Source organism: Canis aureus, chromosome 25 (assembly GCF_053574225.1).
Source record: "Canis aureus isolate CA01 chromosome 25, VMU_Caureus_v.1.0, whole genome shotgun sequence".
Taxonomy (NCBI): Eukaryota; Metazoa; Chordata; class Mammalia; order Carnivora; family Canidae; genus Canis; species Canis aureus.
Window position 1 is genome coordinate 45,203,493 of NC_135635.1, and position 27,491 is coordinate 45,230,983.

Genomic DNA, 27,491 nt, shown 5'->3' on the forward strand with positions numbered 1-27,491 from the left:
GTGATTGATGTTTTTTTCTGGCCCTTACAAAGTCAGAAAAATTAGGTGTGTTTTTTCAGAAAGTTAAGTTTACTTGCTATAAAGGATTGCCCTTTATGCTGATAAAATCTCTTCCCTGTTCTTTGGTGTTAAATGTCTTCATTTTTGTGAAATGATGGTGATAGTAGATGGTAGTTGATTTTTGAAAAAAATTTCTCACATGGCAAATTATAAAGAGATGTTACTGGTTCTTGAAATTCAAAAGGTTAGGGACCCAGATCCACCCAGATTCCTGCCTGATGCAGAAATCTCTTTAGCATTCCTAATAGGGGGTATACCTTCTGCTTTGATAATTCTAGGGAAGGGGGCCTCACTAGCTTCACAAAGCAGCCATTCTGGTTTTGAAGAGCTTTTATCTTTTGAAATAGGATAAAGTTGAAATCTGCTATCCTATAACTTCTGCCCATTCATCTTACTTCTTCATCTGGAACAAGGCAAATGTGCTTACCTCATATTGTTTAGCCCTCTGGAGTTTTTTTTATTTTTTATTTTTTATTTTATTTTTTTTTCATATACACATCTCTATATTTATATATTAGATACAGGCACAGGGGTGGGCAGGGGCACCAGGCTGTCCTCGTGCCCCCAGCTCCACTTCTGTTCACCCACACACAGAGGCAGCAGGGGGTGTTAGATGTGGCAGCTTTGAGGGAGGGGGTTTAGGCCTGGGCCCTGCTCCTCAGGGGGACTAGCCCTGGAGCCTTAGGAATATTCCTTCAGGGAAAACGGGGTGGGGTTTTAATGGGTCAGTGTCCCCCATCCCCCCACCACCCTTCAGTCGGTCCCCGGGCAGCCAGAGCCCTTCCATTCCAGAACTACCAGAGACTGGGATAGCTGGGGTAGATGAAGGCAAGCAGCAGAGGGCGATTTACTTTGGGGCCACCTAAGCCCCTCAGGTCCTGGGAGGGGAGGCGGGGCAGAGGGAGACTTGGCCTGCCTGGAGCAGGAGGCCAGAGCAAAGCCGTGGAAGGTGGCCAGGTGCACCCTCTGCCCCGACCTGGGCCACCAGGGGTCTGGGTGGGGCACAGTGTCCATTTCCTAACAGTCCGGCAGGGGAGGGGCAGGCAGGAGGCAGAGCCAGGCCCCAAGGAACAGAGGTGTCTGTCCAGACTAGGGGGCTTCCAGCACCCCAGGCTGGAAGCGGGCTGTCTCCTGGAAGATGAGCTCCTTCAGACGCTCCTTGGGTAGATCATCCAGCTCCATGTCGAAAGTGAAAGGCTTCTCAGCCACTGGCTCATCTGTTGGGTCGTAGTACTGCTCCAAGTAGGGATGAGCCAGTGCTTCTTCCACTGTAATCCGTTTGTTGGGGTTAAAGGTCAACATCCGGTCTAGCAGGTCAAGGGCTTTGGAGTCTGACTTGGGAAAAAGCTTGGCCCATGCCACCTTGGTCTTGGAGGGCAGAGACTGTAGGTAGTTTCGGGCCTTCATATTGATGATACAGTTCAAGTCCTCCTGGGATGGAGAACCTAGGATACCTAGAATGTGGTTGAGCTGGTCCAGGTAGTGCTTGAGAGGGAAGATGGGCCGGTTGGAGAGCATCTCAGCCAGAATGCAGCCCACAGACCAGATGTCGATGGACTTGGTGTAGCCCTTAGAGTTAAGCATGATTTCTGGAGCCTGGTACCAGCGCGTGGCCACATATTCTGTCAGGAAGCCAGTGTGGTCATGCTCAGGGTCGGCAATCCGGGCCAGGCCAAAATCGCAGATCTTAAGGTCGCAGGTGGTGTTGATGAGCAGGTTAGAGGGCTTTAAATCCCGGTGGAGCACACTGGCTGAGTGGATATACTTGAGGCCTCGCAGGATCTGGTAGAGGAAGTAGCAAACATGGTCGTTGCTCAGCTGCTGGCTTTTGAGCAACTTGTATAGGTCTGTCTCCATCAGGTCCTGCACGATGTAGACATCCCTCATGGCGTCCAGGGTGGGCGCCCGCAGAATGTCCCGAATGCCAATGACGTTCTCATGGCGGAAGCGCAGCAAGATCTGGATCTCCCTCAGTGTGCGCTGGCAGTAGGTCTGATGCTCAAAGGGGCTGATTTTCTTGATGGCCACGCGAACCTTGCGCACGTGGTCGTCAGCTGAGCTGACCATGCCGTACGCGCCCTCGCCGATGTAGTGTAGCTCCGTGTAGCGCGGGCCCACGTCGAACGGCTGCCCCTTCACCACCTCCACCTCCCCCGAGACCCCCGGGCCGACCCCATCGGCTCCCCGGGGCTCCCCGCCCCCGCCCCCCTGAGCATACGCCGCCATCTCCACTCCAGCCCTCTGGAGTTTTGCAGCAAGCCACCATGCTCCCTCAAAGCTTGTTTTCCAGGTCTCTTGTCCCCACTTTCTTTACCCAGGTCCCTGTGGCTTTGGTCTTCACTCTTCATCCTCTTCTGGTCACCCTCCAGTTTGCTGCTGTCCCTCTTAGAGTCTGTTTCCCAGACTTCAGCTGTGGGTGAATTTGTGCTAAATGCTCAGGCTGCTGCTTCCTTGATTCTGGGCTGCGAATGTAGATTAAGGAAATAAAGATTTTACTTGCCCTTTCTGGCAGCTCTGCTGTTCCTTTGACTCACATTGAGTTGCAGTCTACTAAAGCCCCTAGGGTCTTTGTTATATAAATTGCTGATAAGCCAGGGTTCCTCCTACCTTATGTTCAGGCAGTGACATTTTTTCCATCTAAGTGCAGTACTTTACATTCATGCCTATTATATTTCATCTTGTCAGTTTGGACCATAGTTGCAGCATATTGAGGTCATTTGAATACTGATTCAACCTTCCAACTTACTAGCTATTCCACCCAGATTTGTGTCAGCAGCACATTTGACAATTTGTCTTCATCCAAGTTCCTAATTCTGTGTTTAAAAAGCTGGAGCCAAAGACAGAGCCCTGGGTCACATCAGTAGAGACCCAAGTTTAAATGCATCTGCGAATCAATGCTCTAAACACCTGTGCATAAAATCAATGCATCTATGAATGCATCAATCATTAATGCACCTATGTATCAGCTAACTACAGATCACCTAAATGGATTATCCACACAGGTGACGTCAATTCTGTTTCTGGCTTTTTCCACTTATCTTTCTTTAGGCAATGTCAATTGTGCCCATTATTGAACCTATCATTGGTGTGGTTATAACTTTCAAATCTACTTTTTCAGCGCACATATCTGTCTTGAGTTCATATTTTAAATTTTCTACTGGACATCTCCAGAATGTTTTGAGTTTTTCAAAGTCCTTTCATCACCTCTATGCCCCCTAAAACCTTTTTGTCTTTCTGTGATCACTATTTCAGTGATGGCACCATCACATTGGGTAAGCGAGATACCAGGGAGCCATTCTCAATGCCTGTTTTCCTTTAACTCCACAGCTAGTTCAGTTAGCTGGTCTTAGAAATTCTCTTCTTTAATATTTCATAATCCACTTCCCAGACTCTGATCTGTCTTGCCTATGTGATTATCAGAGCCTTCTGACTAGATTCTCTATTCCTGGTTTCACTTCTTTTAGTGTATCCTCTGCTCTGTCACCAGAAAGCAAAAGCACAAATCAGATTATGTCATTATATTGCTTTAAGCACTTTGTTGGCTCTCTGTTGACCATGGATGATGGCTGGTCCTTCGTAGTTTAGCCTTTATTTGTCTTACCAGCTGATCTCTTACTGTTCCCCTCTACCAACCCTACACTTTAGACGTACTATCTAGTGATGGTTCCTAAATGCTGTTTACTCCTTTGTACTTTGCACATGTTCTTCCCCTTGGCAGGATTGTCCTTTCACCTTTTCTAGTCAACTGACTTCTATCCTTTAGAGCTGGGGTCAAGCATCGGCTCCTTTGGGACTTTTTCCCTGACAGCTCCAGAATGAGTTAGGGATCCTTTTTCTGAGCTGCTGTCACACTCCAGGCATACCCATTAAACACCTCGTCATTGGTAGAGGAACTGCACTCCTCCCTCTCCCTCCTTCCCGGGGTCCTCTTTGAGCAGTGACTGTGCCCCCTTTACCATTGTAGCCATGGCTTTTAGCACAGGGCATGTTACACAACAGGGATTCTGGGTTTATTGGGTGGCTTGCCAATCATTTCCACTTTGTTCTGGACCATGTGACTATTAATTTCCCTATTCAGCAATATTCTGAATCTGTGTCTGTAGTGTCCCTTTGATTCACTGGCCTTGTAATCCTATTACAAAAGTAAAAGAGGTACTTTGACATTGATTTGTTTTTTCTTTTATAGGTGTTTCAAATCGTTTGATTTCAAATCCTTCTAGGCATGTTAAACTCCTTTTTTTTTTTTTTTTTAACTACTTTGTTGCATGTTTGTTTCTCTGACCCTGTATTAGTAAGGAAAGGCTGTTTGTAACAACTAGCCCCCAGATCTCACAGGCTCAACACAAAGTTTATTTTTTAGTTTTGTCACAATGCGGGATTCCTCGTCAAGTGGCTTTCCAAAGGGTGATTCAGTGACCCAGGTTCCTTTCTTCTTGAGGCTCTGCCCTCTTTTAGGTCTCCAGAGACCTCTCCATCCAGCTGATGTATGAAGAAAGAGAATAGTTTGCAGATGGGAAAACAAGAGAGCTCATGTGTGGGAGGTTCTCCCAGGCCAGGACTGGACACAGCACCAATCACTTCTGTTCACATTTCATTGACCAGAACTTAGTCACAAGGCCATGTCCAGCTACCAGCGAGGCTGTATACTGTGGGCTATCTGTGGCCCCAGGACAAAAAAGAGAACACAGGTATTAGTGAGCATTACCACTCTCTGCCATTGCATGCGATCCTAGGTTTTCACCTTGGGTGCTCTCTTATATTCCACATCCCTTCTTGGCCAGGGCTTTGCCACCAAGCCTTTGGATCTTCTACCTCTCAGTCTGGGTTTTTGTTGTTTGCTCTTTTTCTTCCCATTTTCTCAAACCTTCCGGTCAGTTGTTGGCTAATTCCTCATTCCTTGCTGATTTGGCTAGACTTGATGCCACATCTCTCTAGTTTCCTAGCAACCCTCCTTGCCTGGCTTCTATGTCTGAGACTGGACCATCTGATCCTTGGTACCTGCCTGCCATCACCATGTGTGTTCCTTGGATGAGAGCCTGCCTTGGTCCAAGGGCAGAGAGTCTTTTAAATAACGTCCAGTGCTTTGAAGTCCTTCCTATGAGTACTGGTTATGGATTGCAACTCTATTTTTAGAGACAATTAGAGAATATAGACAGTTGCAATGAGAGCCATAAAATAAGCAAGACATTGGAAAATACAGCTTTGGAAAGCCAAGAGAATCAGTGCTGTATATCTTGAAGGCGATAAGCCTGAAGGGAAGAGCCAATCTTTACATATTTGTAAAAAGTTGGTTTAAAAATTGTTTTAAAGGTGATGATGCTACAGTAGATGTTCTTTTGTTACTCTGAAAAAGAAAGTATCTCACATTTTAGTGTGAGATATTTAGGTAAGAGACAAAGAAAGAGTTCATTAATTCCAGAATTTTGGAATCTAGGGTATAGGTTCCTGAGAGGGTAAGTCATATGCTTTCCTGGAAAACATTGTGAGTGGGAGAGCCCATCTCAGGTGCCTCATAAGCGAACTGCTGGGTGGCAGGAGGTGGATGAGCAAGCTCAAAATCATTTCTCATTCTGGAAATCTAAAGAAAATAAGCTGAGTGTGATGCTTTTTTGGCTCATACATCTTTCGAGACATGCTCATAGTTAAAGTATTTGTCTCTGGGTAATATTTCCCAATGATTTCCTAAGTGGAAGAGGTATTATTGTCTTGTAAGGTTTCAAGATGCCTGAATTCCATTGCTTTATTTTATCACCCACTCACGCTGTAGGTTACTGACTCAGGCATTCTTTTTTTTTTTTTTTAATAAATTTATTTTTTATTGGTGTTCAATTTACCAACATACAGAATAACACCCAGTGCTCATCCTGTCAAGTGCCCCCCCCAGTGCCCGTCACCCATTCACCCCCACCCCCCGCCCTCCTCCCCTTCCACCACCCCTAGTTCGCCTCCCAGAGTTAGGAGTCTTTATGTTCTGTCTCCCTTTCTGATATTTCCCACACATTTCTCCTCCCTTCCCTTATATTCCCTTTCACTATTATTTATATTCCCCAAATGAATGAGAACATACACTGTTTGTCCTTCTCCGATTGACTTACTTCACTCAGCATAATACCCTCCAGTTCCGTCCACGTTGAAGCAAATGGTGGGTATTTGTCGTTTCTAATGGCTGAGGAATATTCCATTGTATACATAGACCACATCTTCTTTATCCATTCATCTTTTGACGGACACCGAGGCTCCTTCCACAGTTTGGCTATTGTGGACATTGCTGCTATAAACATTGGGGTGCAGGTGTCCCGGTGTTTCATTGCATCTGAATCTTTGGGGTAAATCCCCAACAGTGCAATTGCTGGGTCATAGGGCAGGTCTATTTTTAACTCTTTGAGGAACCTCCACACAGTTTCCCAGAGTGGCTGCACCAGTTCACATTCCTGCCAAGAGTGCAGGAGGGTTCCCCTTTCTCTACATCCTCTCCAACATTTGTGGTTTCCTGCTTTGTTAATGTTCCCCATTCTCACTGGTGTGAGGTGGTATCTCATTGTGGTTTTGATTTGTATTTCCCTGATGGCAAGTGATGCAGAGCATTTTCTCATGTGCGTGTTGGCCATGTCTATGTCTTCCTCTGTGAGATTTCTCTTCATGTCTTTTTCCCATTTCATGATTGGATTGTTTGTTTCTTTGGTGTTGAGTTTAAGAAGTTCTTTATAGATCTTGGAAACTAGCCCTTTATCTGATACGTCATTTGCGAATATCTTCTCCCATTCTGTAGGTTGTCTTTTAGTTTTGTTGACTGTATCCTTTGCTGTGCAAAAGCTTCTTATCTGGATGAAGTCCCAATAGTTCATTTTTGCTTTTGTTTCTTTTGCCTTCGTGGATGTATCTTGCAAGAAGTTACTAAGGCCGAGTTCAAAAAGGGTGTTGCCTGTGTTCTCCTCTAGGATTTTGATGGAATCTTGTCTCACATTTAGATCTTTCATCCATTTTGAGTTTATCTTTGTGTATGGTGCAGGAGAGTGGTCTAGATTCATTCTTCTGCATGTGGATGTCCAATTTTCCCAGCACCATTTATTGAAGAGACTGTCTTTCCTCCAGTGGATAGTCTTTCCTCCTTTATCGAATATTAGTTGACCATAAAGTTGAGGGTCCACTTCTGGGTTCTCTATTCTGTTCCATTGATCTATGTGTCTGTTTTTGTGTGACTCAGGCATTCTTTGGTTGGTCTATTAAGTGGGAATGGGATGGAATGAATTTTCAGGAATTTGGGGGTGAGAAGTTGTTCATGTTTCTACATGCTTTAGAATATGTAAGTAAAATATCCTATAGAATCATAGTTGTGTTAGCTCCAGTTCTCTGCATCTTTGCTCTTTGGTTCTTGCCTTGGGACATGTGTGGTTATTTGCAAATACTACTTCTTAGAAGTAGCTCCTTAAACTTGCTTGCCTCTCCCAGTGAGGCCTGAGGTAGTATCCTCTGCAGGGTTGGGGGCTTGGGAGCAGGGAGAGGACGCTGGAAGTTAACACCTCAGGCCAGAGACCTAACCATGGAGGCTGTGATCACAGTGGTTAAAGTACACCTTCTGCAGCCGGGCTGCGTGGTTTGAACTGGTGGCTTTGTGCAAGTTAGTTAGTTCCTCTGTGCTTCAGTCTTCTCATCTGTAAACTGGACATAGCAATATGCTTATCTATGGATATATTGAGAGGATTAAATAATATATGTATAATTGTAAGAACAGGACCTGGCCCATATAATAAATGCTCTCTAAGTAGTGCTTTTAAGCAAGAATTTCTGGAAGGTACTCCTGTCTTGTTTTCTCCCTTATTACCTCAATAGGTACTCCAATACACTTTAAGGGCCCCAGGCCTGACTTTTAGCTTACAGACAAGAGGAGAGGGACCTTTCCACTATTCTCATGCTGGCTTGAGTTATGTCAGGAGATGACTATCAACATGCACAGTAATGAACGTTTCTGTTTATAGAATTTAGTTGAAGTGGTTATTATATGTAATCACAGCATCGAAGGAGTATCAGAGGATACCACTGTGTGAGGCTTGCACTCTGTTGATATTTTTAAACCAATCAAAGAGATGCTAAATTGGTAAAGGAGGGCTCCCCAGACCTGTATTATGACTTCTGGGATGGTCTGTGGGGCTCTGAGATTTTGTACTTCGTAGTCTAACCAAATTGAAGCTGTTCCCTGTTCCCAGTGAACCATTCTGCTTTTACCTCTGATTTTGTGTTCTTGAGCAATTTACCTGTTTAATGCCACAGGAGGAAGGCTGGGGCAGGGTGCAGAGAAATTCTGTCATACGAGCATTTAGAGAATAACTGTAGTTGTTTTACTTATAGTCTGGGCCTCTTCCAGAAGCTCTGATGCATTCTTTCCTGTCTCCTTGGTACTTGGTCTGACATCCCTGACCCTATGGAGGCTGGCAGTAGAATAAGCACCACTTTGGAAGAATAGGATGAATTTGTAGGAGCTAAGGCCATATTCTTGAAAAATTAAACTCAACTCAGGTGTTCCTTGAGCACCTGTTGTGTGTAAAGCACAGTGCTGGTTGCTGTATGAGATACTTGGAGTAATAAGACGAGACTCCAGACCTCAGTGAGCTCATGATCTTCTTGAAAAGACAAACACCAAAGTGTGGAAATAAAGGCACAAGTAGTGGGAATTGTCATACATGCTAAGTTGTAGGAGGCCTTCAGGCCCCAGCTGGGCTCATTTGGTGAGTGTGACACAGATGCTTTTTATTATTTTAAAATTTGCTTTTTGTGGTAAAAAGCACATAACATAAAATTTACCATCTTAATCACTTTTAAGTAAACAATTCAATAGTGTTAAGTGTATCCACATTTTTGTGAAAATAGATCTCCAGAACTTTTTCATCTTGAAAAAGGAAACTCTATACCCATTGAATGATTCCCTCCTTCAGCACCTGGAAACCACCATTCTGCCTTGTTTTATGAATTTGACTATTTTACGTACTGTCTATAACTTAGAATCATATGGCCTTTGTCTTTTTTAACTGGCTTATTTCAAATCCAGCAAAATGTACTCAAGGTTCTTTCCTGTTACAGCCTGTGACAGGATTTCCTTCCTTTTTATGGCTGAATGATATTCCCTTTATATACATCCCTGAATAATATTCCCATATATCCCATTTTGCTTATCCATTCATCTCTCAATGGACATTTGTGTAGCTTCCATGTCTTGGCTCTTGTGACTAACTCTGCAATGACCATGGTCATGGATGACCTTCCTCCATCTTCAGACTCATGCAATGACTCATGCAATATCCAGAAGTGGAATTGCTGGATCATACGGTGATTCTATCTTTAACTTCTTGAGGAAACAGCATACTGTTTTCCATAGTAGTTGCACCGTTTTACATTATCACCAACAGTGCACAAGCATTCTGATTTCTCCACATCCTAACCAGCACTTACTATTTTCTGGGTTTTTGTTTTGTTTTTGACAGTAGCCATACTAATGGATGTGAGGGAATATCTCATTGTGGTTTTGATTTGTCTTTCTTTGATTATTAATTGAACATCTTTTCAAATATTTATTGGCCATTTGTATATGTTCTTTGGAGAAATGTCTATGCAAGTCCTTTACACAATCTTTAATCAACTCCTAGAAATTTTTGTTTCTGTTCTACTTGTACCACTCCCTGCCCCTGCCCCTGCCCCAGACATCTGGCCCCAGCCTGCTTCTGAGGGCTGGGCAGGCTGAGGGCAGCAAGGACTTTGCCCTCGAGAAGTGCCAGATGTATAGCTTACTCGTGGCCATGGGCCAGATAACCGAGAGTGCTTAACTCTACCCTCTCCCTGCTGCTTTCAACTTTGGATGATTTTACACAGATATATTTCTGAGGGTATGAGTTTCCTATTGCTGTTGTAACAAGTTACCACAAACTCTGGCTTAAAAAAACACAGTTCTGGAGGTCAGAGGTCTAAAGTGGGCTTGAAGTGCTGCATTCCTTCTGGGGGCTCTGGAGGAAGAATCTGTTTCCTTGCCTTTTCCATCTGATGGAAGCTCCTTCCTCCATCTTCAGAGCCAGCTGGGTAGTATCTTCTCCTTTCTCCTCGTGCCTCCTTTAATAGGACTCTTGTGATATCAGGCCTACCTGGATAGTCCTGGATAATCTCCCTAGCTCACAAGCAGCTTCATCACACCTGCAATGTTTCTTTTTTTTTTTTTTTTTATTTATGATAGTCGCACAGAGAGAGAGAGAGAAGCAGAGACATAGGCAGAGGGAGAAGCAGGCTCCATGCACCGGGAGCCTGACGTGGGATTCGATCCCGGGTCTCCAGGATCGCGCCCTGGGCCAAAGGCAGGCGCCAAACCGCTGCGCCACCCAGGGATCCCTGCAATGTTTCTTTTACTATGTAAGGTAACGTATTCAGTTTCCAAGGATGAGGATGTGGACATCTTGGGGGAGCATTCTTGCCTGCCACACTGGGCCTCTGCCATGTAAAGAGCGGTGGGTGGAGGAATTGTTATAGGCCACTTTATCATCAGGTACCTGCCAGCTTCAGCCTTGACCTGGGTTAGTAGAAAAAGCATGTAGGAACCTGGAGGCTTGGCCTTAAGTTTCAGCTTGACCTTGACCTGGATGTGGAGCCCAGGGCATGCGGCTTGCTTCCTCAGGACCTGAGTGTCTGTACCTCTGAGAGGAGATGCTGGGGCTCCACGAGCCTGCTTCCCTACCTCACCCGGTTCTCTTTTCGTCTCCTCCCAATGGCCCAGGGAAAGCCTGAGGCTGTCCTGAAGGGGAAGGAGAGGACGGCTCTGTGAGGCTTTGTGAAGATGGCTGCGGAGTGCCAATTAAGGGAGGACGGGAAGCGCAGAAATGAAGGGCACAGGGGCTCTACTTCAGGGCTGGCCTCCTTCCTCCAGCCTGCACACCAAGTATCCCCGGAACAAACAAATGAAACCATTACATGCCCTGCAAGCCTGATTGGGTCGTACATAACTTGCACAGTAATTTCATATGAAACCTCAATTATCCTTCTATTCCAATTCAAGCCTGATAAGGTCAAATATTTGTAAGCTGCCAGCCAGATGGAAGCTCTGTCTCCCAAAGGCTTGGAGGTTGTATAACCCCATCTGCATGGTGACGAGTCTGGGCTGTTGTATTCAGGGAAGTGTGAGAGAGTCTTGCCAACTCTGGATGTGGCATTGAGGGCAAGCCATCTCTAGGTGTTGTTTGTTCTGTTTGGGATAGTTCAGTCCAACTGTGCTCTGGGGTGGCCTGGGAGAAGTTGCTGGAGAACTGGCAGCCTCCAGGGGCTGGGGAAGGGGAGTGTCATTCCTTGTGTCTCACAGCACCTATTAGCACTGCCAACTCCAGAGACCGCATTGGCTTGAAATAGTTAACCTCTGGTGAGCACACACTGATGTTAATACATCCCATTTATCCTTGTGGAGTTACTCCTGTTTTACTGATAAGCAACCCGAGGCTCGAAGAGGTTGGGCTAACTTGGCTAAGATCACTCAGCTAAACAGGGGAGGGTTGAGATTCAAACTGAGATCTCTTTCATTCCAAAACTCATCTTCTTTGTCCCTCAGCAACTTGTATCTCCTGGGCTTGTCCTTCACCTGAAGCCGTTGCCCTTGTGAGTGGAGTCTGGGAGCCACAGGTGAGGGGGAGGGAGGGGCACCCCAGTTACTGGAGCCGGAGGAGCTGCTGGAGACGGTGACAGCTTGGAACCGTGTGCTCTGGCAGAGGTGAACCAAGTGCTTTGGAAAGCTAAGCTGCCTGGAGCTAACCTTTGGGCCAGTCTCGCCTTGGCTGCTTTCGTTTCAAGTCCAAATTTAGTTATGGACTCTGAAAAAGCAAGGTCCCTGGCTGGGAAGATGCTGCTGGAGAGGCGCGTGTGGGTGCGTGTCTGTGTGGGCAAATGTGCAGCCCGACCTGAGGAGGTCAGGGGAGCGACTCGTATGTCTGAGGCTCCCACGGGGTCTGCCCCAGGCGAGTCCACACACCCGGACATTCTGGACCACTCACCCTGTGCCAGCGCTGTGGGGGCTGTGGAGTGGGAGGAGCTGGGGCTCTGCTCTCAAGGCTACGTTTGAGCAGAGGAGAACCCCCACACATACTTGGAGTGGCTATAAGGAAGGCGGTGGCAAGGACCAGGGGCCTACAGAGGAAGGTGGTGGTACTCTGTGCCTGTGAGTCACACACTGGGGACACACGCGTGTTTGTACATACATATTAGTACATGTGTATGAGGGTGAATGTGTGCTCATGTGGGGAAGTTGCTTTCCAGGCAGCAGCTCCTGTCTCTTCCCCGATCACCAATGCCTTTACACAGTTGTGCGATCACTGATGATTTGGGGTCAGTGAGTGGGTGGGGGGAGTATTCCATAACTCCTTGGCTCAAGTGGGAGGTTGGACCAGGCATTTGCCATCCTGAGTGGGAGTCCTAAGCCCATAGTTTTATAAGGAAAACTGCCTTTCTTTATAAAAGGCAAACAATGATGCTTAGCAAACAGTGTCTGTAGTTGCAGGCTGCCAGGGGACCACCCAGTAGCAAGACTATGTTTAGTCCATGCGTGTTTTATATTAAAAGGGACTTCGTAGAGTACTGAGTGCATAGAGCAGACAAAAGCAAACGCCCCATTTGCCCCAATAACCTTCTCCACCTGGTACCTCTGGCCTTTAGAAAGATGCTTCCAATCCGTTCACAGACTGGGAACACCAAATCTAGGAAGGCTGCCAAACGAAGTCAGACATTCAGGGAGAGCTAATGAGCAGGTGACTATGGTTCCAGCAGCATCCTGCTCTGAAACTTGGGTGCATCAGAAAGGACCAGGAGAACAGCTTAATTAGTCAGTATGTATTTCAGAAGCCGGGTGCTGTGGAGTGCAAACACTACATATCCTGCTCTCAAGGAGACATGGTCATCCTGGTCTGTGTTTGTTGAGCCTCTGGGGGCTGGCCCTGGTTAAGTGGCTGCCCTATTAGGTACTTTTCAGATTCAATTATTTATTAGTATTAAAGGAGGGAATTGAGGAGTGGGATGGGGCACTGAGCTCCCCTCGAGGAAGCCTATTTCTTTTGTCAGCGTGTACCAAATGATAAGCTCTTCTGCCATCCACATGTGAATTCTAGAATCAGTGAGGGCCAAAAAAATATATAGGATCTTAGAGACCATTTAGTAAACTCCTTCATTTTACTGATGAGGTAGCTGAAACACAGAGACAGGAATTTGTCCAGAGTCACACAGCTCCTTAGCGGAGGAGGAGAGGGAGACCCACATGCCCAGCTTTGGTCCATGGTCTTCGTGACTCAAGGGGAGCTGATCAGGAAATGAGATGGGCGGGGCAGCATGTGCTTCGGTGGAAATGTGGAGGGTTGTGAATCGCTGACATGCTTGGTGGGGTCTACCTTGGGGTGCCTGCAGAGGCCTTCGTGGTGCTGAGCCTGACAGCTCTTCTCAGGCCAGGGCCTCCCCACACCTCTCCTTCACGGCTGCAGGCCCCCGGGGATTCAGCTCACTTTAATCACAACAGCAACAATGAAAGCAATAGTGATTAATGCCAACTATTCACTGAGAATTTCATATATGGCTGTGCCATGCCAAGTGCTTGTCAATGTTTTAAAATCCTCGAAGTAGGGCAGCCCCAGTGGCTCACAGTTTAGTGTTGCCTTTCAGCCCAGGGTGTGATCCTGGAGTCCTGGGATCGAGTCCCACATTGAGCTCCCTGCATGGAGCCTGCTTCTCCCTCTGCCTGTGTCTCTGCCTCTCTCTCTGTGTCTCTAATGAATAAATAAATAAAATCTTAAAAAAAATAAAATAAAATCCTCGAAACAGCTCAGAGGTACCTGAGTCTCAGAGATGTTAAATAAGTTGCCCAGGCCCACAGGGCTTGTCGGACCCACAGAGTATGAAGTTGGGTCTCATGTGACTCCTGATCTCTGCCACTAGACTTTGTGGCTTTCTTTTCTGGCTCTCACTGTCCACTCAGCTCCCCTGTAGCCTGTCCCTAAAACTCAGTTTTTACAGATCCCATGCTCTTCTTGGCCACTGTTTCCCAGCTGCCTTCATCCGCCAGGACTAGATTCACATTGTTTTAAAGGTCAGAACCATTGTAATTACTGTGGGAATGTGGTTGAAGGAAAGCCACATAGAGCGACCAAGGTACAAAGATTGTAGAGTTTTATGGCACTTCCACAGCCCTGGTTTCTGCTCCATTGGATCATAGCTCCATTCTGAGATGAGGAATGAAGGTGACGTTGACCTCTGCCTTCTACTTTTGGGTTTTTAGAAGTAGACCTTTCCATGTCTCCTCATCCACTTCCTGCTGGCCCAGGCTTTTGATGGACCTGATGCTCAGGGGAAGAATCTGGGCAGTGCTAGAGTCCCATCTTGAGATCTTGGGTCCCCAGGGACCCCCACTCTAAGTCACAGCCCTTGTTCTGAATCCCTGCCACACCCAAGGAGAGCCTGCATCAGATGTTTTCCTCAGTCCTCCAAGGAGGTAAAGATGGAGGAGAGGAGCAGGAGGGGTCAAGACTGCCGGGCTAAGAAGGAGTCAGAAAAAGCCAAGCAGAAAGAAGAGAAAAGGCACCTTGAGGCTCAGGAAGGAGAGGGAACACATCCACACGTGGGAGGACAGAGCTCAAGAGGTTCCTGATTGTGAGAGGTCTGAGGAAGGAGCATGGAGTCAAGATGCCAGAGAAGTTGGAGAGCTTAGGAGTGGCTGATCTGGGTCTCGTTGGATGAGGGCTTTGTGCTTCTGTCTGTTTGGTTTCATCCTTAGCAGTGGGAATCATGTCACTTGTCCCCTCACCTAAAAACATCGGGATGCGGAGTAGAAATCACATTCCTTCAGCAAACACTTCCTTTTATACCTGATGTGTGTCAAGCACTGGACTGGGAAGCAGAGCTCAGCGATGAACGTTCGTTCACAGCCTGCCCTGGAGACACGCCAGGTGCTCAGAGCAGAGCCTTGGGACCCGACTGAAACTGTGGAAAGCCAGGGATTGATCTAACATTCTGATTACCCATCTCTCCCAGCCAAAGATCTGACGCCTGATATTGAATAGTGTTTGAGTGCACTGTAGATGTAGTTGGATGCAAGTCTGGTTTCATTCAGTTGTGAAGACATGTTTGTGTACGTGCGTGTGTGATTTATTTGATAATTGGAAACAACTTATGACCAAACTTCTTTGCATCCTTTTCTGGGCTTGTGTCACATACTGAGGGCCCGAGCAGAAGGCCCTGCAGGGAAGCACTTGTGTAGGGGTAGAGACTTGTCCTGCCAGGCACCTCCCTCTGGCCTGGTCTGCATTCACCCTAGCCAGCCCTTCCTGAGGGACAGCTTGAATAGCGGACACCAGACGCCTTCACCTTCCAGCTCTCTGCTCCTTTGAAGGCAGTCTCCCACTTCTTAGATTTCTTTCCTCTGGGAATATTCCTTTAAGTGCGTCAGGTCCAACACTCATATCTCTGTTTTTTAAATAAAAAATTAATAAAAAATTTAATATTTTTATATTATGTAACACATAACAAAGTTTACCATCTTAATTTTTTAAAAAGATTTTATTTATTTATTTATTTGAGAGAGAGCGAGTGAGTATGAGTGAGGAGAGGGGCAGGCAGGCGGAGAGAGAGAAGCAGTCTCCCTGCTGATCAGGGAGCCTGACTCGGGACTCGATCCTAGGACTCCGAGATCATGACCTGAGCTGAAGGCAGATGCTTAACCGCCTGAGCCACCCAGGTACCCCTTAATTTTAGTGTATAATTTGGTGGCATTAAGTACAGTCACATCATTGCACTACTATCACCACCATCCTTTTTCACCATCCTTTTTCATGTGTGCATCTTCATGAAATGCACATCTTCATGTGCATTAAACACAAACTTGCTTCTCCCTTCTCCCCAAGGTCCTGGCTGCCCCCTCTACTTTTTCTCTCTATGGGTACGACTCCTCATAGAAGTGGAATCATACCCGATTTATTTTATAATGGGCTGACTTCACTTAGCATCGTGTGTTCGAGGGTCATCCATTCTGCAGCACATGTCAGAATTTCTTTCCTTTATAAAACTGAATAATAGTCCATTGTATGTAGAGACCACATTTTGTTTATTCATCCATCTGTCGATGGACACTTGGGCTGTTTCCAACTTCTGGCCATTGTGAATAATGCTGCTCTGAACCTTGGAGTACAGTATCTTTTTGAGTCCCTGCTTTCCATTCTTTTGGGTATAGACTCAGAAGTGGCATTGCTGCATCATATGGTAGTTATGTGTTTAATTTTTTTTAAAAGATTTTATTTATTTATTCATGAGAGACATAGAGAGAGAGGCAGAGACACAGGCAGGGAGAGAAGCAGGCTCTCTGTGGAAAGCCCGATGTGGGACTTGATCCCAGGACCTCGGGATCACGACGTGTGCCAAAGGCAGACGCTCAACCACCGAACCACTTAGGTGCCCCTATGTATTTAATTTTTTGAGGAACCTCCATACTACCTTCCGTCACCATTGTACCATTTTATGTTCACACTGGCAGTGCACAAGGGCCATCCTTCCTCTGCGTCTTGGCTGACACTTGTCATTTTCTGATTTTTTTGAGAATACTCTCCTAATGGAGGTGAAGGGCTCTCTCTGACTTTGAGGACTTCTGTGTAAACCATGTGGAACCCGCAGGGGTCATCAGAGAAACCCTGGAATGATAAATTAGAAACACAACAAGGGCTGGAGGGTCCTCTTCTCTCCGTTGCCCTTCCTAGCTGAATGGCCCCTTCAGTTAACCTTGCCCTGTAAGCATATTGGAGGCAGCCTCTTAGGATAGCCCAGCACCCACTCTTCCAGGCCGCCTCTCCAGCCAGGAGCCCAGCTCGTGAGCAGAGGGAACTGGATGTCGGGCGGGCCTTCTCAGCCCTCATCTTTGAGGCCTGTAGGGAGGAGATCCAGGCACTGAGGAACTTGGGAGGAGTTAAACTGGCTGGGGAGGAGGGATGGGGGACAGTGAGATGCCCGGACCCAAGAGCTCCGGACCTGAGGCTCTGAGCTGGGAGACCTCTTATGGTGTTTGGTTGAGCCTCGTCATTTTAAAGAGGAAGCCGAAGGCCAAAGAAGGAAAGTGATATGTCTGACTTGCACAGAACAAATGGGTAATGAAGCGGGGACTGGAATTCAGCTCTCTTGACTTCTGCTCTGGTTCTTCTCTCTCCAAACTCAGAAAAGAGGATGGCTTCAGAGCACTTTGAAGCTTAATGTTTGCCAGGGAACAACAGGCTCAGGGGGACTTGCTTATTTTCTCATTGCCTTCCACCTTCTTGTCTGCCTGCCGTCTGGCAGAGGTTTTGTGGGGATTAATGATAAATGGCTTTGACTTTTCCAAATGTAAGAAGCATTATACTTTATAACAAAGCACTGATATTAAATAGCCTGCAAGTGTAGAGGAATAAGCTAATGTGTTTCTTTTGTCCTACCTTAATGAGAATTAGAAACATCAGGAGTAGGACAAATGGGCCGTGTGTTTGTGTGTATTGTGTTATCACTGTGTAAATATGTGCAGTCACCCCCCCAACACACACACACACACACACACACACACACACAGTGCAATTCCACAGATAATGAAAGAACTTCAGAAACTTTCACTAATAGAAGTTCCTTGGAAAATGGAACACAGTTTTCAAAGATCTCTGGAATCTTCTGTATTCTGAATTCTCTGGATAGATTCACTTTTCCACAAATTGACATTATTGAATTTGTATGTGAGATATAGCAGTTTTTGAGAGGTGGGTTGCTTAACATAGAGGGTGTGCTTCTGGGAAAAACATTTTTTTAAATATATAAAACAGCTTTCATGTTTTATTTTCTTTTGTTGGTAATGAGGTATTCTTTAGTGCCCTGAGGCATTATATGTGGGCATCTGGGGAATGTTTCTTATTAAGCGTCTTTATTTTTGGGTAGTACTTTCATAGGCCTAATCTCATTTAATCTTTGCGATTGTCCTATGAGGAATGTATTATTGTCTGTATTTTACAGATGAGTAAACTGAGAAGCCTGCATCACTAGGTACTTACTTGGCAGTGTGGCTGGCAGTGGGAGCGATAGTCACAGGGTCAGGGACCTGGGCTCTGATGCTGTGAGACTGTGCTCCAGCCAGAGGAGAGCTCGCCAAGCCCCCCAACCCCCAGTCCAGTGTCTACTTCTGCTTCAACTTCTTTGAAGGGTTTGTGTTGATACGGATGGCACCCCTCAGACCTGGGGCCTGAACCCAGGTGTTGTGACCCTGGGCCCCAGTGTTTTTCTCTATGCTACACACCTGTTCACACATCATGGAACCCAACTGATATTTAATGGAATTGCTGTTACAAATCAAGACCACAAGAAAAAAGGAAGCATCTTGCCCATGTATGTATCTTGGCTAATTTTCAAATCAGCCATTTCATTTTAGCCGAAACCTAGATGTTTTTGTTTATAGAGCACTGCAGCTGGAGATTCAGAGGTGCAATTATCCTTTGTCCAGAGCTTAGGTTCGAATCAGCAGAGGGCCACACAGAGGTGCAGGTGGAGTTTTCATGGGACTTCATGTGTCTCTGGGGCTGCAGGCAGATGCTCGTATCTTCTTGTGGTGCTGGGGGTCGGAAGGAGGAGGCTCCAGGCAGCCTAGGAAGGTGGGCAGCTGGTTTGGCTGGTGGAGTATATGTGCACAGCTTCCCCTGATCACTGCCCCCCTCCCCCACCAATTGGTATGTCAGGGGCTGGACAAGAATCTCATACTGATTTGGCTACAGTAATTTTGGAAGTATACTTAATAAAGCAAAACCATAACTTTTTTCTTTCTGATTACCAAAGAATTATTTACTGAACAGAATTTGGAAAATATAATAATTTCGAAAAGAGCTAGACTTACAAAGTTCTTATTCTCAGCACTATTCTGAGAGTTTTATATTTATTAACTCATTTGATCACCATAGCAATGCTGTGTGATAGGCAGTGTTATTGTTTCTATTTTACAAATAAGGAATCTTGGGTCCAGGGAGGTGAGGTGACCATTCCAGCCACACAGCTAGTGACTAGCAGAGCTGGAATTTGCATTTACTCTGCCTGGATTCTAAGTCCAGGGCCCTGAGTTCTAGGCTGAACTGCCTTTCTGCAAATAAATGTGGCCACCTGAAGATAATCAGTAGTAACCTGCCTGCCTGCTTGCCTGCCTTACTTTTTTCCTTCCTTCCTTTCTTCATACCATTTTTATAAGTTTTTATTCTAGCCATTTAAGGACAAAATCTAGACAGACACATGAGTCTATTTATTAATGGTGAGGTAAGGGACTTTCTAAGATACATGTTTTTAAATTGTTGGACTTTTCTGTTTTTCAACAGTAAGTGTGTTTTTCTTTTAAGTTTAGTAAAAACAGTAGAGATCTTAAATCCTTTTTGTCATGCTCTTGATCTAGAAAGATGACCTTTTAAAAGATTGATGTATAGTTGAACAACTAGGAGTATTTTTATGTGTTTCCTTCTAGTCTTTCTTCTATGGAAAAAAAGTGTCTTTTTAAAAATTGGGATCCTACAGAACATATCTTTTTGGGTCCTGTTTCCATTGCTTAATATCATGTGAAATATTTTTATATATTGTTTTTCAGAACATAATTTTTATGGCTTCTAAAATTCTTTCATGGGGATATGGCATCACAGGCCAGTCCCCCTGTGATGAGCTTATAGGTGATTTTCAATTTGGTGTTGGTATAATTTGCAGTGTGGTGAATACCCGGGTACATTGCTTTGCTGGCGTCTTGGATTAGTCCTTTAGGGTAGCTTTTGAGAAGGGTAGTATAATGATTGAATCCCTTAAAGACTCTCATTAGGGGTGTTACATTGCTTTCCCTACAGGGTTGATCAGCCCCTGCTTCCCGCTGGACAGAGTTCTGGAGTTCAGCCTTCCCTGGCCCCGGGAGGGCTGAAGAGGTACCAGACACAGTCAGACCTTCTCTCCCGCAGAACAGAACCGCTCATAGCCTGGAGGATCTGAGTCTGCGAGCTCTGAGCCTCAGCAGGGCTGTGCCCCTGTTGCAGGGACCACATGCCATTCCACGGCAGCAGTGTGGCTGGGCATTCACAGGCATGGAATAGAGTCAGAGGAATTACTTCTGGTTCCCCAGGATGCCCTGCCCACTTCAGTGGGTGAAATACTTGGGCAAATGAGTCTGTCACCCTATCCTCCCAGGTAGTGAGAAGGAAGGAGGTTGGGACCACTAGGACACTAAAAACTGTCCTCCATACCAAGATGGCGCTGCCTCCCATGTTCTAGTTCTGGTACTAGGGAGAGGCGCAGACACACTGTGTCTCTGTTTTCCCATCAGTAAAATGGGGCCAAAGCAGCAAAACCCTCTGTATCTTGGGGCCAGAAAGTTAAAGTAATTAAAAATGTTATGAGAAAAAATGCAATGGGACAATTATACTTTGAGATATTTACTCATCCATTCAATGCATCTTTGTTGAGCACACACCATGCTCCAGGCTGATATGGACTCTTGGGAATATAGTGGTGAACAAAATAGACAAAGGTGCCTGCTTTTAGAGGCTTCCCTTCTGATGAGGGATAAAAAACAAATATTCACCTAACATATGAAGTGAACAGATGAGGAGCGCCTGGGTGGCTCAGTCAGTTGAGCACCTAACTCTTGATTTCAGCTCAGTTCATGATCCTCAGGGTTGTGGGATGGAGCCCTGAGTCGGGGTCCGCACTCAGCAAACAGTCTTCTCTACCTCTTCCTCTGCCCCTCCATCCACTCCCGACTTGCGTGTATGCTTTCTCTGTCTCTCTAAAAAAGGAAATAAACATACACATGACATACTAATCTAAAACAATTGAATAGCATCATCACTGTAAACTTCCGCATAGAGATCTCTGAAGGCCAAGTAAAAATTCTGCAAAAGAACCCCCATGCAGCAAATGTGTTTTGAGTACCTACTAGGTGACAACCAGTCTGCCAGGGTTTCTGAGGCCACAAAGGTGATTCCTGCTCTCAAGAAGCTTAAGTAGGAATCACTGGAAGAATACAAGAAGGGCCCACCTATCAGAAGGGCCCACATAGGCATGCATTAGCAGGAGCCAAGGAGACTGAGCCAGTGTTTGGTCTTTGCAGTGTTGTGCCAGGCTATTGTGGCAATCCTCCTGCCTGTCCTCAGACATCTGCATCTGGAAGGCTTTTCCATTTTTCTAGCTGGTATTTGACCTCAGTCAGGGCTGGACCTATTTTTTCCCCCCACTACAATGGCTACTTTGCAATGGCCTTCAATAAGTGGAAATGGTGACTTTTGATAAACTGCAACTCATCAACTGGGTCCTGTAATTTAGGTTTGCCATCACCAGGTGGTGATAGGTGCCTTAATTCAAATAGCAGGAGGTTGAGATTTCCCTCCTCTCCCTGTTTGGATGTAAGTGGAAGGAATGTTTTGTTACTGTTGCAATTTATTATCTTTGGTTGGAGAGTGTGGTTTAGTATGTGCATCTATCAGTTTGTTTTCTGCTATTTTTCTTTACCTGCTCTCTGATGTCAATATGACCTTGAGTAATGTGAGGGAAATGGCTTTATGGTTAAGAGTCCTCTAGCCAGGGTAATATTGGCAGATCTCCTCTGCAGGGACTTCATGGGAGTCCCTCCTAGGATTTCTTTTCCCTTCTTTCTCTCCTTTTGACTAGCTGCCCTGTGAAAAACAGAGAAAAGATTTAGTTTGCTCGATCACTAGAAGATGTGAATGACAGTAGCTTTACCATTTTTCCTGTTGGCTTGAGCTTCTGAAGTGCCCCAGGTTCTTTGCCTTGGCCCAGTCATTAGAGAGGAGTGGGAGGTAGAATAGGAAGGAGATAGTTTTACTTAAGGCAGCGTCTGAACGATTTAGTCTAGGGGGTGGCCACAGATGTCCTTGGGTCCCTGTTTTTGTTTCAGAGCAGGTTTGACCGCTGTGGTGATGGATTTGTTCTGAGCATCCTCATCTCTCATGAGTGAGGTTTGTAGAAGGGTGAGGGAAGAATGTAAGAGAATGCTGTTGAAAATAGTGTGAAAATGGCTCAGGTGAGAGGTAGAGGCAGCAGATGTGACACACAGAGAAGACCCTTTGAGTGCTCGTCAAAGGAGAGGTTTCCACCCCACCTGAGGTGTCCTGGGGCTCACTTAGGACCAACTCAGGTTGGTGGGAATGGTCAGCTTCCCCATCTGTCCAATGGGAACATTAATTTCTCATTCAGTTGTCAAGAGGATTAGCCCACTGAAAAATGACTCTTGGCTTCTAATGTTGTTTGTTGGGTCTCAGGCTGTCTTATGCTTTGAAAACATGTCTTTTTGCATAGGGTGGTTATTTCCTGATCAGAAAATCCACCCACCTATCAGCATCTGAATCAGTTCTTGATTGCTTTTTTTAAAAAAGTTCCATCATAAATTATGCTTTCCTTTAGGACTTCCTCTTAATGTGGGCCTGTGCTGTCCTGTATGATAGCCGCTAGCCAGCTGTGGCTATTTATATGTAAATTAATTGAAATTAAATAAAATTTAAAAAGTAGTTCTAGAGTTGCTCTTGCTACATTTCAAGTGCTAAACAGTCAGCAATGGCTGGTGGCTACCATATTGAACATCTCAGAATTAATAGAGCATTTTCATCATTGTAGATGTTCTATTAGACAGCAAGGCTGTAGACCACATTTGTAGTCAGGGTTTGGACCTACAGCAGACACTGCTGTAGCCATTTTGAGAGGAAACATAGTTAATATGGGAATTTAAGGGCTTATGAAATAATTGGAAGGGTTGGGAGAGCAGGCTCTAGTTCAGACCTCTAGGAATGACTCCCAGAACAATGCTACAGAGCTGGCCCATCAAGGGGCCCAGGATTCTGCTGTAATTAGGAAGCTGGGGAATCTGGAAGCCACCATGCCAAGAGCTGGCTCCAGGATCACACTACCTTATACACTTTCCAGGGATCAGGGAAGTATTGCCAGAGCCTTACTGGCCTCGAAGTGGTGAAATAGATGCTTTCCCCACCAGACAGAGTTTTAGTTTACTTCTTGAGTTCACCAAACTCCATAGCTACATCAGAAAGTCCAGTTACAAGGGAGGTTGGAAATTAGAGTTTTTAGCTCTTTGGCCTCTGCAGGACAGGAAGACACAACAGAAGGAGTTTGGAAGAGCTGCTCAGTTAGTCCACTGGTCTACCCCATCTGTCGCAGGGGGCTGAGCCAGAACTGATCCTTCACTGCATGAGCACCACTGAGTGTAAGACAGACAGAGCCTTGGGTATCTCAAGACCAGGAGACAGTATCTTCCCTGTTCGAGTTTCCCAGCTATCTCTGTAACACTCTAGATAGAGAAGATTAATGGGCTCCCTGCTTTCTAGCATTTGGCCTTTAATGGGCAGAGAAAGCACGGTTTCTGTTTCAGGTTGGCTGCTACAGTCTTAAAGAGAATGCAAGCCCGTGGTCACATGGTGAGATGACAGACAGCAAGGGCTAAATGGGCTTCTGCGAAGATCCTGAGTGATACCCTGGCCTGAGAGAAAGCATTTCCTTTGCTCTATAGAGATTGCTAAGTGAGAGGATGGTTAGGACTTTAGGAGGATAAGCATTTACAGTTCTCTACCTGCCAAGTGTGAACTGCTGCTTCTCACTTTCCATAAATCGATCTGGGTTTAGTTTGGGTACAAAGTCTGGTCATTAGCAGTGACCTCCTTTGTGTGCAGATGAAGGTCCTAAAGCTGAGGGAGGTTGTGCTGTCGAGGCACATCTGCAGCACTGTACTTTTCTCCACACATGTGGCTAATTGGGGGTCTCTTTATAGTGCTGGGAGTTTGGGCATCTCTATTCAAGGGTAGTATGGAGACAGAGAGATGGGGAGCATACTGGCAGCCAATGTTTGAACTCTGCTTATTTACATTAGAGGATCAGTGTTGGGGGTTTTGAGAAGGAATTATTTAAGCCCAAACCTGAAGTGAGAGAGCCAAAAGTAGAGGGAATAACATTCTAAGTATATGCAAAGGCACTGCAGCATATAAGAAGAGAGCATTTCAGAGGAGTGAAATGAGGCTAGTATGTGAGGCTTGCATTGGACCAGGCTGAGACAGGAATGAGATGAGCTCAGAGAGGAGACCAGGGCCAGCCTATGTGGGCTTCATAAGTCATGGCAGAGTCCTTATTTTGAAAAGATTTATCTAGGAGAATGACAAGACTTGATTTATGATTTATATTTCTAAAAGGTCACTCTGGGTGCTGTATGGAGATTGGGTTGGGGATAGGCAAGGAAAGAGAAATGTCAGGGGGCTACTACAGCATTCTGGCAAGAAATGGATGGAGGATTGGACCAGGCAGGTGGTGTGGGAACGGAAGTCTTGCTCACTACCTCTTCCTTCAGAAATCCCTCCTACAACCATATCCAAGAAGTAAGTGGAAGAGCCTGAATAAGCCCATGCTTTAGGGGCATAGATGGGCGACTCCGACAGTTTCTTAGGTTTACCTGTTATCCGCCTTCATCTTTAGCATGACATCATCATATTGCAGTTTAGCAAATAGATGTTGAACATCTTCTGTAAGGCCCTGGATCAAAATGAACAAGGGGTGGTAGAAAGGGAGGTGGGCGGGGGAGTGGGGGTGACTGGGTGACGGGCACGGAGCGGGGCACTTGATGGGATGAGCACTGGGTGTTATTCTATATGTTGGCAAATTGAACTCCAAAAAAATAAAAAAAAATAAAAAAAATAAGGCCCTGGATCAGGTGCACGGATGGAGATGGAGTAAAGGGGAAAAAAATCGACTTTTTCATCACTGACTACCTTTCGGATCCCCAGCTCCGTGCTTCACTCACTGGGGCACCAGGGAAGCATGAGCCATCGCCTCCTGACTTGGACTCTTTCCTTGGGCCTTGCAGAGCAGAATCACCTGTGGCTGACCAGTTTGTGTAGGGGTCTTGCCCTTGTCCCGGTCCCTTGGAGAAGCAGCAGTTCCTATGTGTAGGAGGAGGGAGTTGCTGTCTAAACTCAGGGGAGCTGGGCCATTTGACAAATGGGAATAATTTTCTTATGTGTGAGGGCGAGTTTGCTGCTGTGGGCACCCACCTGTTTGTGTGTGGCCCAATCTGCTGAGCTGCTGTTCTGGGGCTCATTCAGGGATGAGAACATCAGTAAAAATAGTTTAGTAAGGCAGGAGCCAGAGCAGGCTTAAACGGTGGCATCTTTTCAGCTGGCAGCCAGGAGACGGAGCTTTGAATCAGCTTTATAATTTGAAAATTGGTCTCTTTGCATTGGGTAGTTATTTTGTGCTAACAAAAGCAGTCAGGGACATAATGCTGCTTGCCCTTCCTCCATGGCACTGCTCTGGGTTCAGAAATATTGAGCCTAAGATGGTGATTTTCCTTTCCTGGGATTCTTGGATAGTTGTGCCCCCTTACTGAGTGGGACCTGCAAATACTAAGAGAGCCTTGGGTCTGGGTGGGGAACCATCCCAGTGAATGGGGGAAAATTGCTTAGAGAAGGGGAGGCTCACCCGGAGGGGCCACCCCTGTCTCACTAGTGTGTGTGGCTCTGTGTTTACTGTGGCAGTGCCTTTAGTCAAGTTACATGGCTATAGAAATGCTCAGAGCTTCCAGGACCAAAATAATGGAGGCTGTGTTTTTGTTTTCTGGTTAGGGAGAGGTTGACATTCAGTTTTTCCCCATGGGCTTATTCGTATGTGCTTTCTCCAGATGGTGTGTTCCAGAGAGGTCCTCGGCTCTGGGAATATAAATAAGGTCACCCATGGTGCAGGGTGGCTTAGAAGTCAGCCTGTCACAAGACGTGACTTTCAGATCCACTTCTTGGCTCTGCAGAGCCATGGTCATCTTGCTCTCAATGTTAATACCTCGGGGTGCATAGGATATACCCCCTGACACAGCCTTTCTGAGGCAATGGATGTGTTCTCATGCTGGTGCTTCCTGCCTTCTTCTGAAACATTGTCTAAAAGCTCCAGGATTGGAGCACCTGGGTGGCTCAGTGTTTGATCATCTGCCTTTGGCTCAGCTCATGATCCCAGGGTCCTGGAATCGAGTCCCACGTCAGGCTCCCTGCATGGAGCCTGCTTCTCCCTCTGCCTGTGTCTCTGCCTCTCTCTCTGTTTCTCATGAATAAATAAATAAAATCTTAAAAAAAAAAAAAAGCTCCAGGATTGCTTGGTTTTGGGAACTGACAAGTGGTAGGAGAGAGGTGGATTAAGGTGGGGGTTGGGCATGAGTACAAAGTTGGAGTTTGATGACAGTAACCAGAAAGAAGCTGTGAGAAGAGATCTGGGGTCTGGAGAGGCTGAGAGTGGCGGAGACATGGCTGCTTTTATGTATGTGATGAAAGAGAAGTTAGTCTAGGAGCTAAAGTAGAGTCTATGAAGTGTTGTCCATCCTGAGCAGGGAGTATAGGAAGGAAAAATTATGTATCACAGATCAAATGAACGAAATTTGAATTCCAGCTCTCCCAGCAAACCCAGTAAGACATGAGATTAGGCCACTGTTTATTGGTCACTCCAATGGTGTCAGAGGAGCCCTGGGGATTACTGAAGGGGCTGTTCACGCCAAACATGAAGCATATTCTTAGGTCAGACATGCAGCCCCTGCCACCTCAAGGCCCATAAACCCAGTAGGAGACATGTGCTTTGCTTGTGGCCATGTGTGTGAGCACACGTGTGTGCGCAGGTGGGGGCGCTTGTGTGAGTTCTAAGGACGTGGAGTATTGTGTAGTAGTGAACCATGAGTCCTGTGCGTGCTGCAGAAATCTTTTCATTGTCTCACTTTGTGACCTTTTTTAATGAGTCATACACTCCTTTGTTTTCTTATGTGTTAAATGGAGATATGAAAGCTTGCTGGTTATTGAAGCGGTTTTGGTATATCAGGTGCCTTTATTAATTCAAACACTGTCTTCTGATTTCTTCCTCTGGTGTATGACAAGAGAAGTGAAAGCCCCAGTCATATTGGAGTCTTCCTTGCTTTAGGTGTAGGACCTACATGATGAGTGCAGGGAGGGTGATGGCAAGGTGTGTGAGAGAGAGGACTTCTCATAGGAAGTGTTGGGTTCTCCATGATCCTGACATTCCGGGTAAAATAGTTTACCCCTGGGGGTGCAACAGCTGCCTGGAGCAGCTGCAGCAGAGGATAGGAGGGGGTGAATGGGCTGTACGGTGAGACAGGAGCCAGCGTCATGTTGAGAATATAGCCATGAATTGAGTATAGCAAAGAGGCAATTTTCCAGGCCCTGGGGAGTGGGGGTGAGGCTCTAATGCCATAGGGACCAGATGGCAATAGTGCAGGAAGCAGCTGTCAGGGGACAGGAAGCAGTGGACCAGCTGGTGGTAAAGAAGACCTGATGTGCTCATCTTGGTATCATACAGGGGTGGTAAATTCGTGGCATCTGTGATACCATTCCCTACCCTTCATACCTGTGGCAGACATCATTAATCTA

General features: G+C 46.0%; 2 protein-coding genes across 40 annotated transcripts in view; one reads left to right on the forward strand and one right to left on the reverse strand.

Moving 5' to 3' along the window:
• CACNA1C (calcium voltage-gated channel subunit alpha1 C) overlaps nt 1-27,491 on the forward strand; it is a 746,135-nt gene that overhangs the window by 123,256 nt on the left and 595,388 nt on the right. The gene's annotated exons all lie outside the window — the stretch shown is intronic.
• LOC144297709 (mitogen-activated protein kinase 3-like) lies at nt 535-27,232 on the reverse strand. The gene is made up of 5 exons (XM_077871897.1): nt 27,143-27,232; nt 24,530-24,609; nt 21,002-21,078; nt 10,777-10,961; nt 535-2,301 (listed from the first exon to the last, which is right to left on the reverse strand). The coding sequence occupies exons 1-5, from the start codon at nt 27,230-27,232 to the stop codon at nt 1,150-1,152; spliced, it is 1,584 nt and encodes a 527-aa protein (XP_077728023.1). The 3' UTR covers nt 535-1,149.

Excerpts from the sequence above, each read along its gene's own strand:
- LOC144297709 (XM_077871897.1), bottom strand. The coding sequence starts at position 27,232 with ATGACGCTGGCTCCTGTCTCACCGTACAGCCCATTCACCCCCTCCTAT. Across the intron at positions 24,610-27,142 it reads CAGCTGTTGCACCCCCAGGG|GGCCTTACAGAAGATGTTCA; the intron begins GTAAACTATTTT and ends ATTTTGATCCAG. Across the intron at positions 10,962-21,001 it reads GGCAGACTGGTTGTCACCTA|GCTGGAGGAAGGAGGCCAGC; the intron begins GTAGGTACTCAA and ends CTTGGTGTGCAG.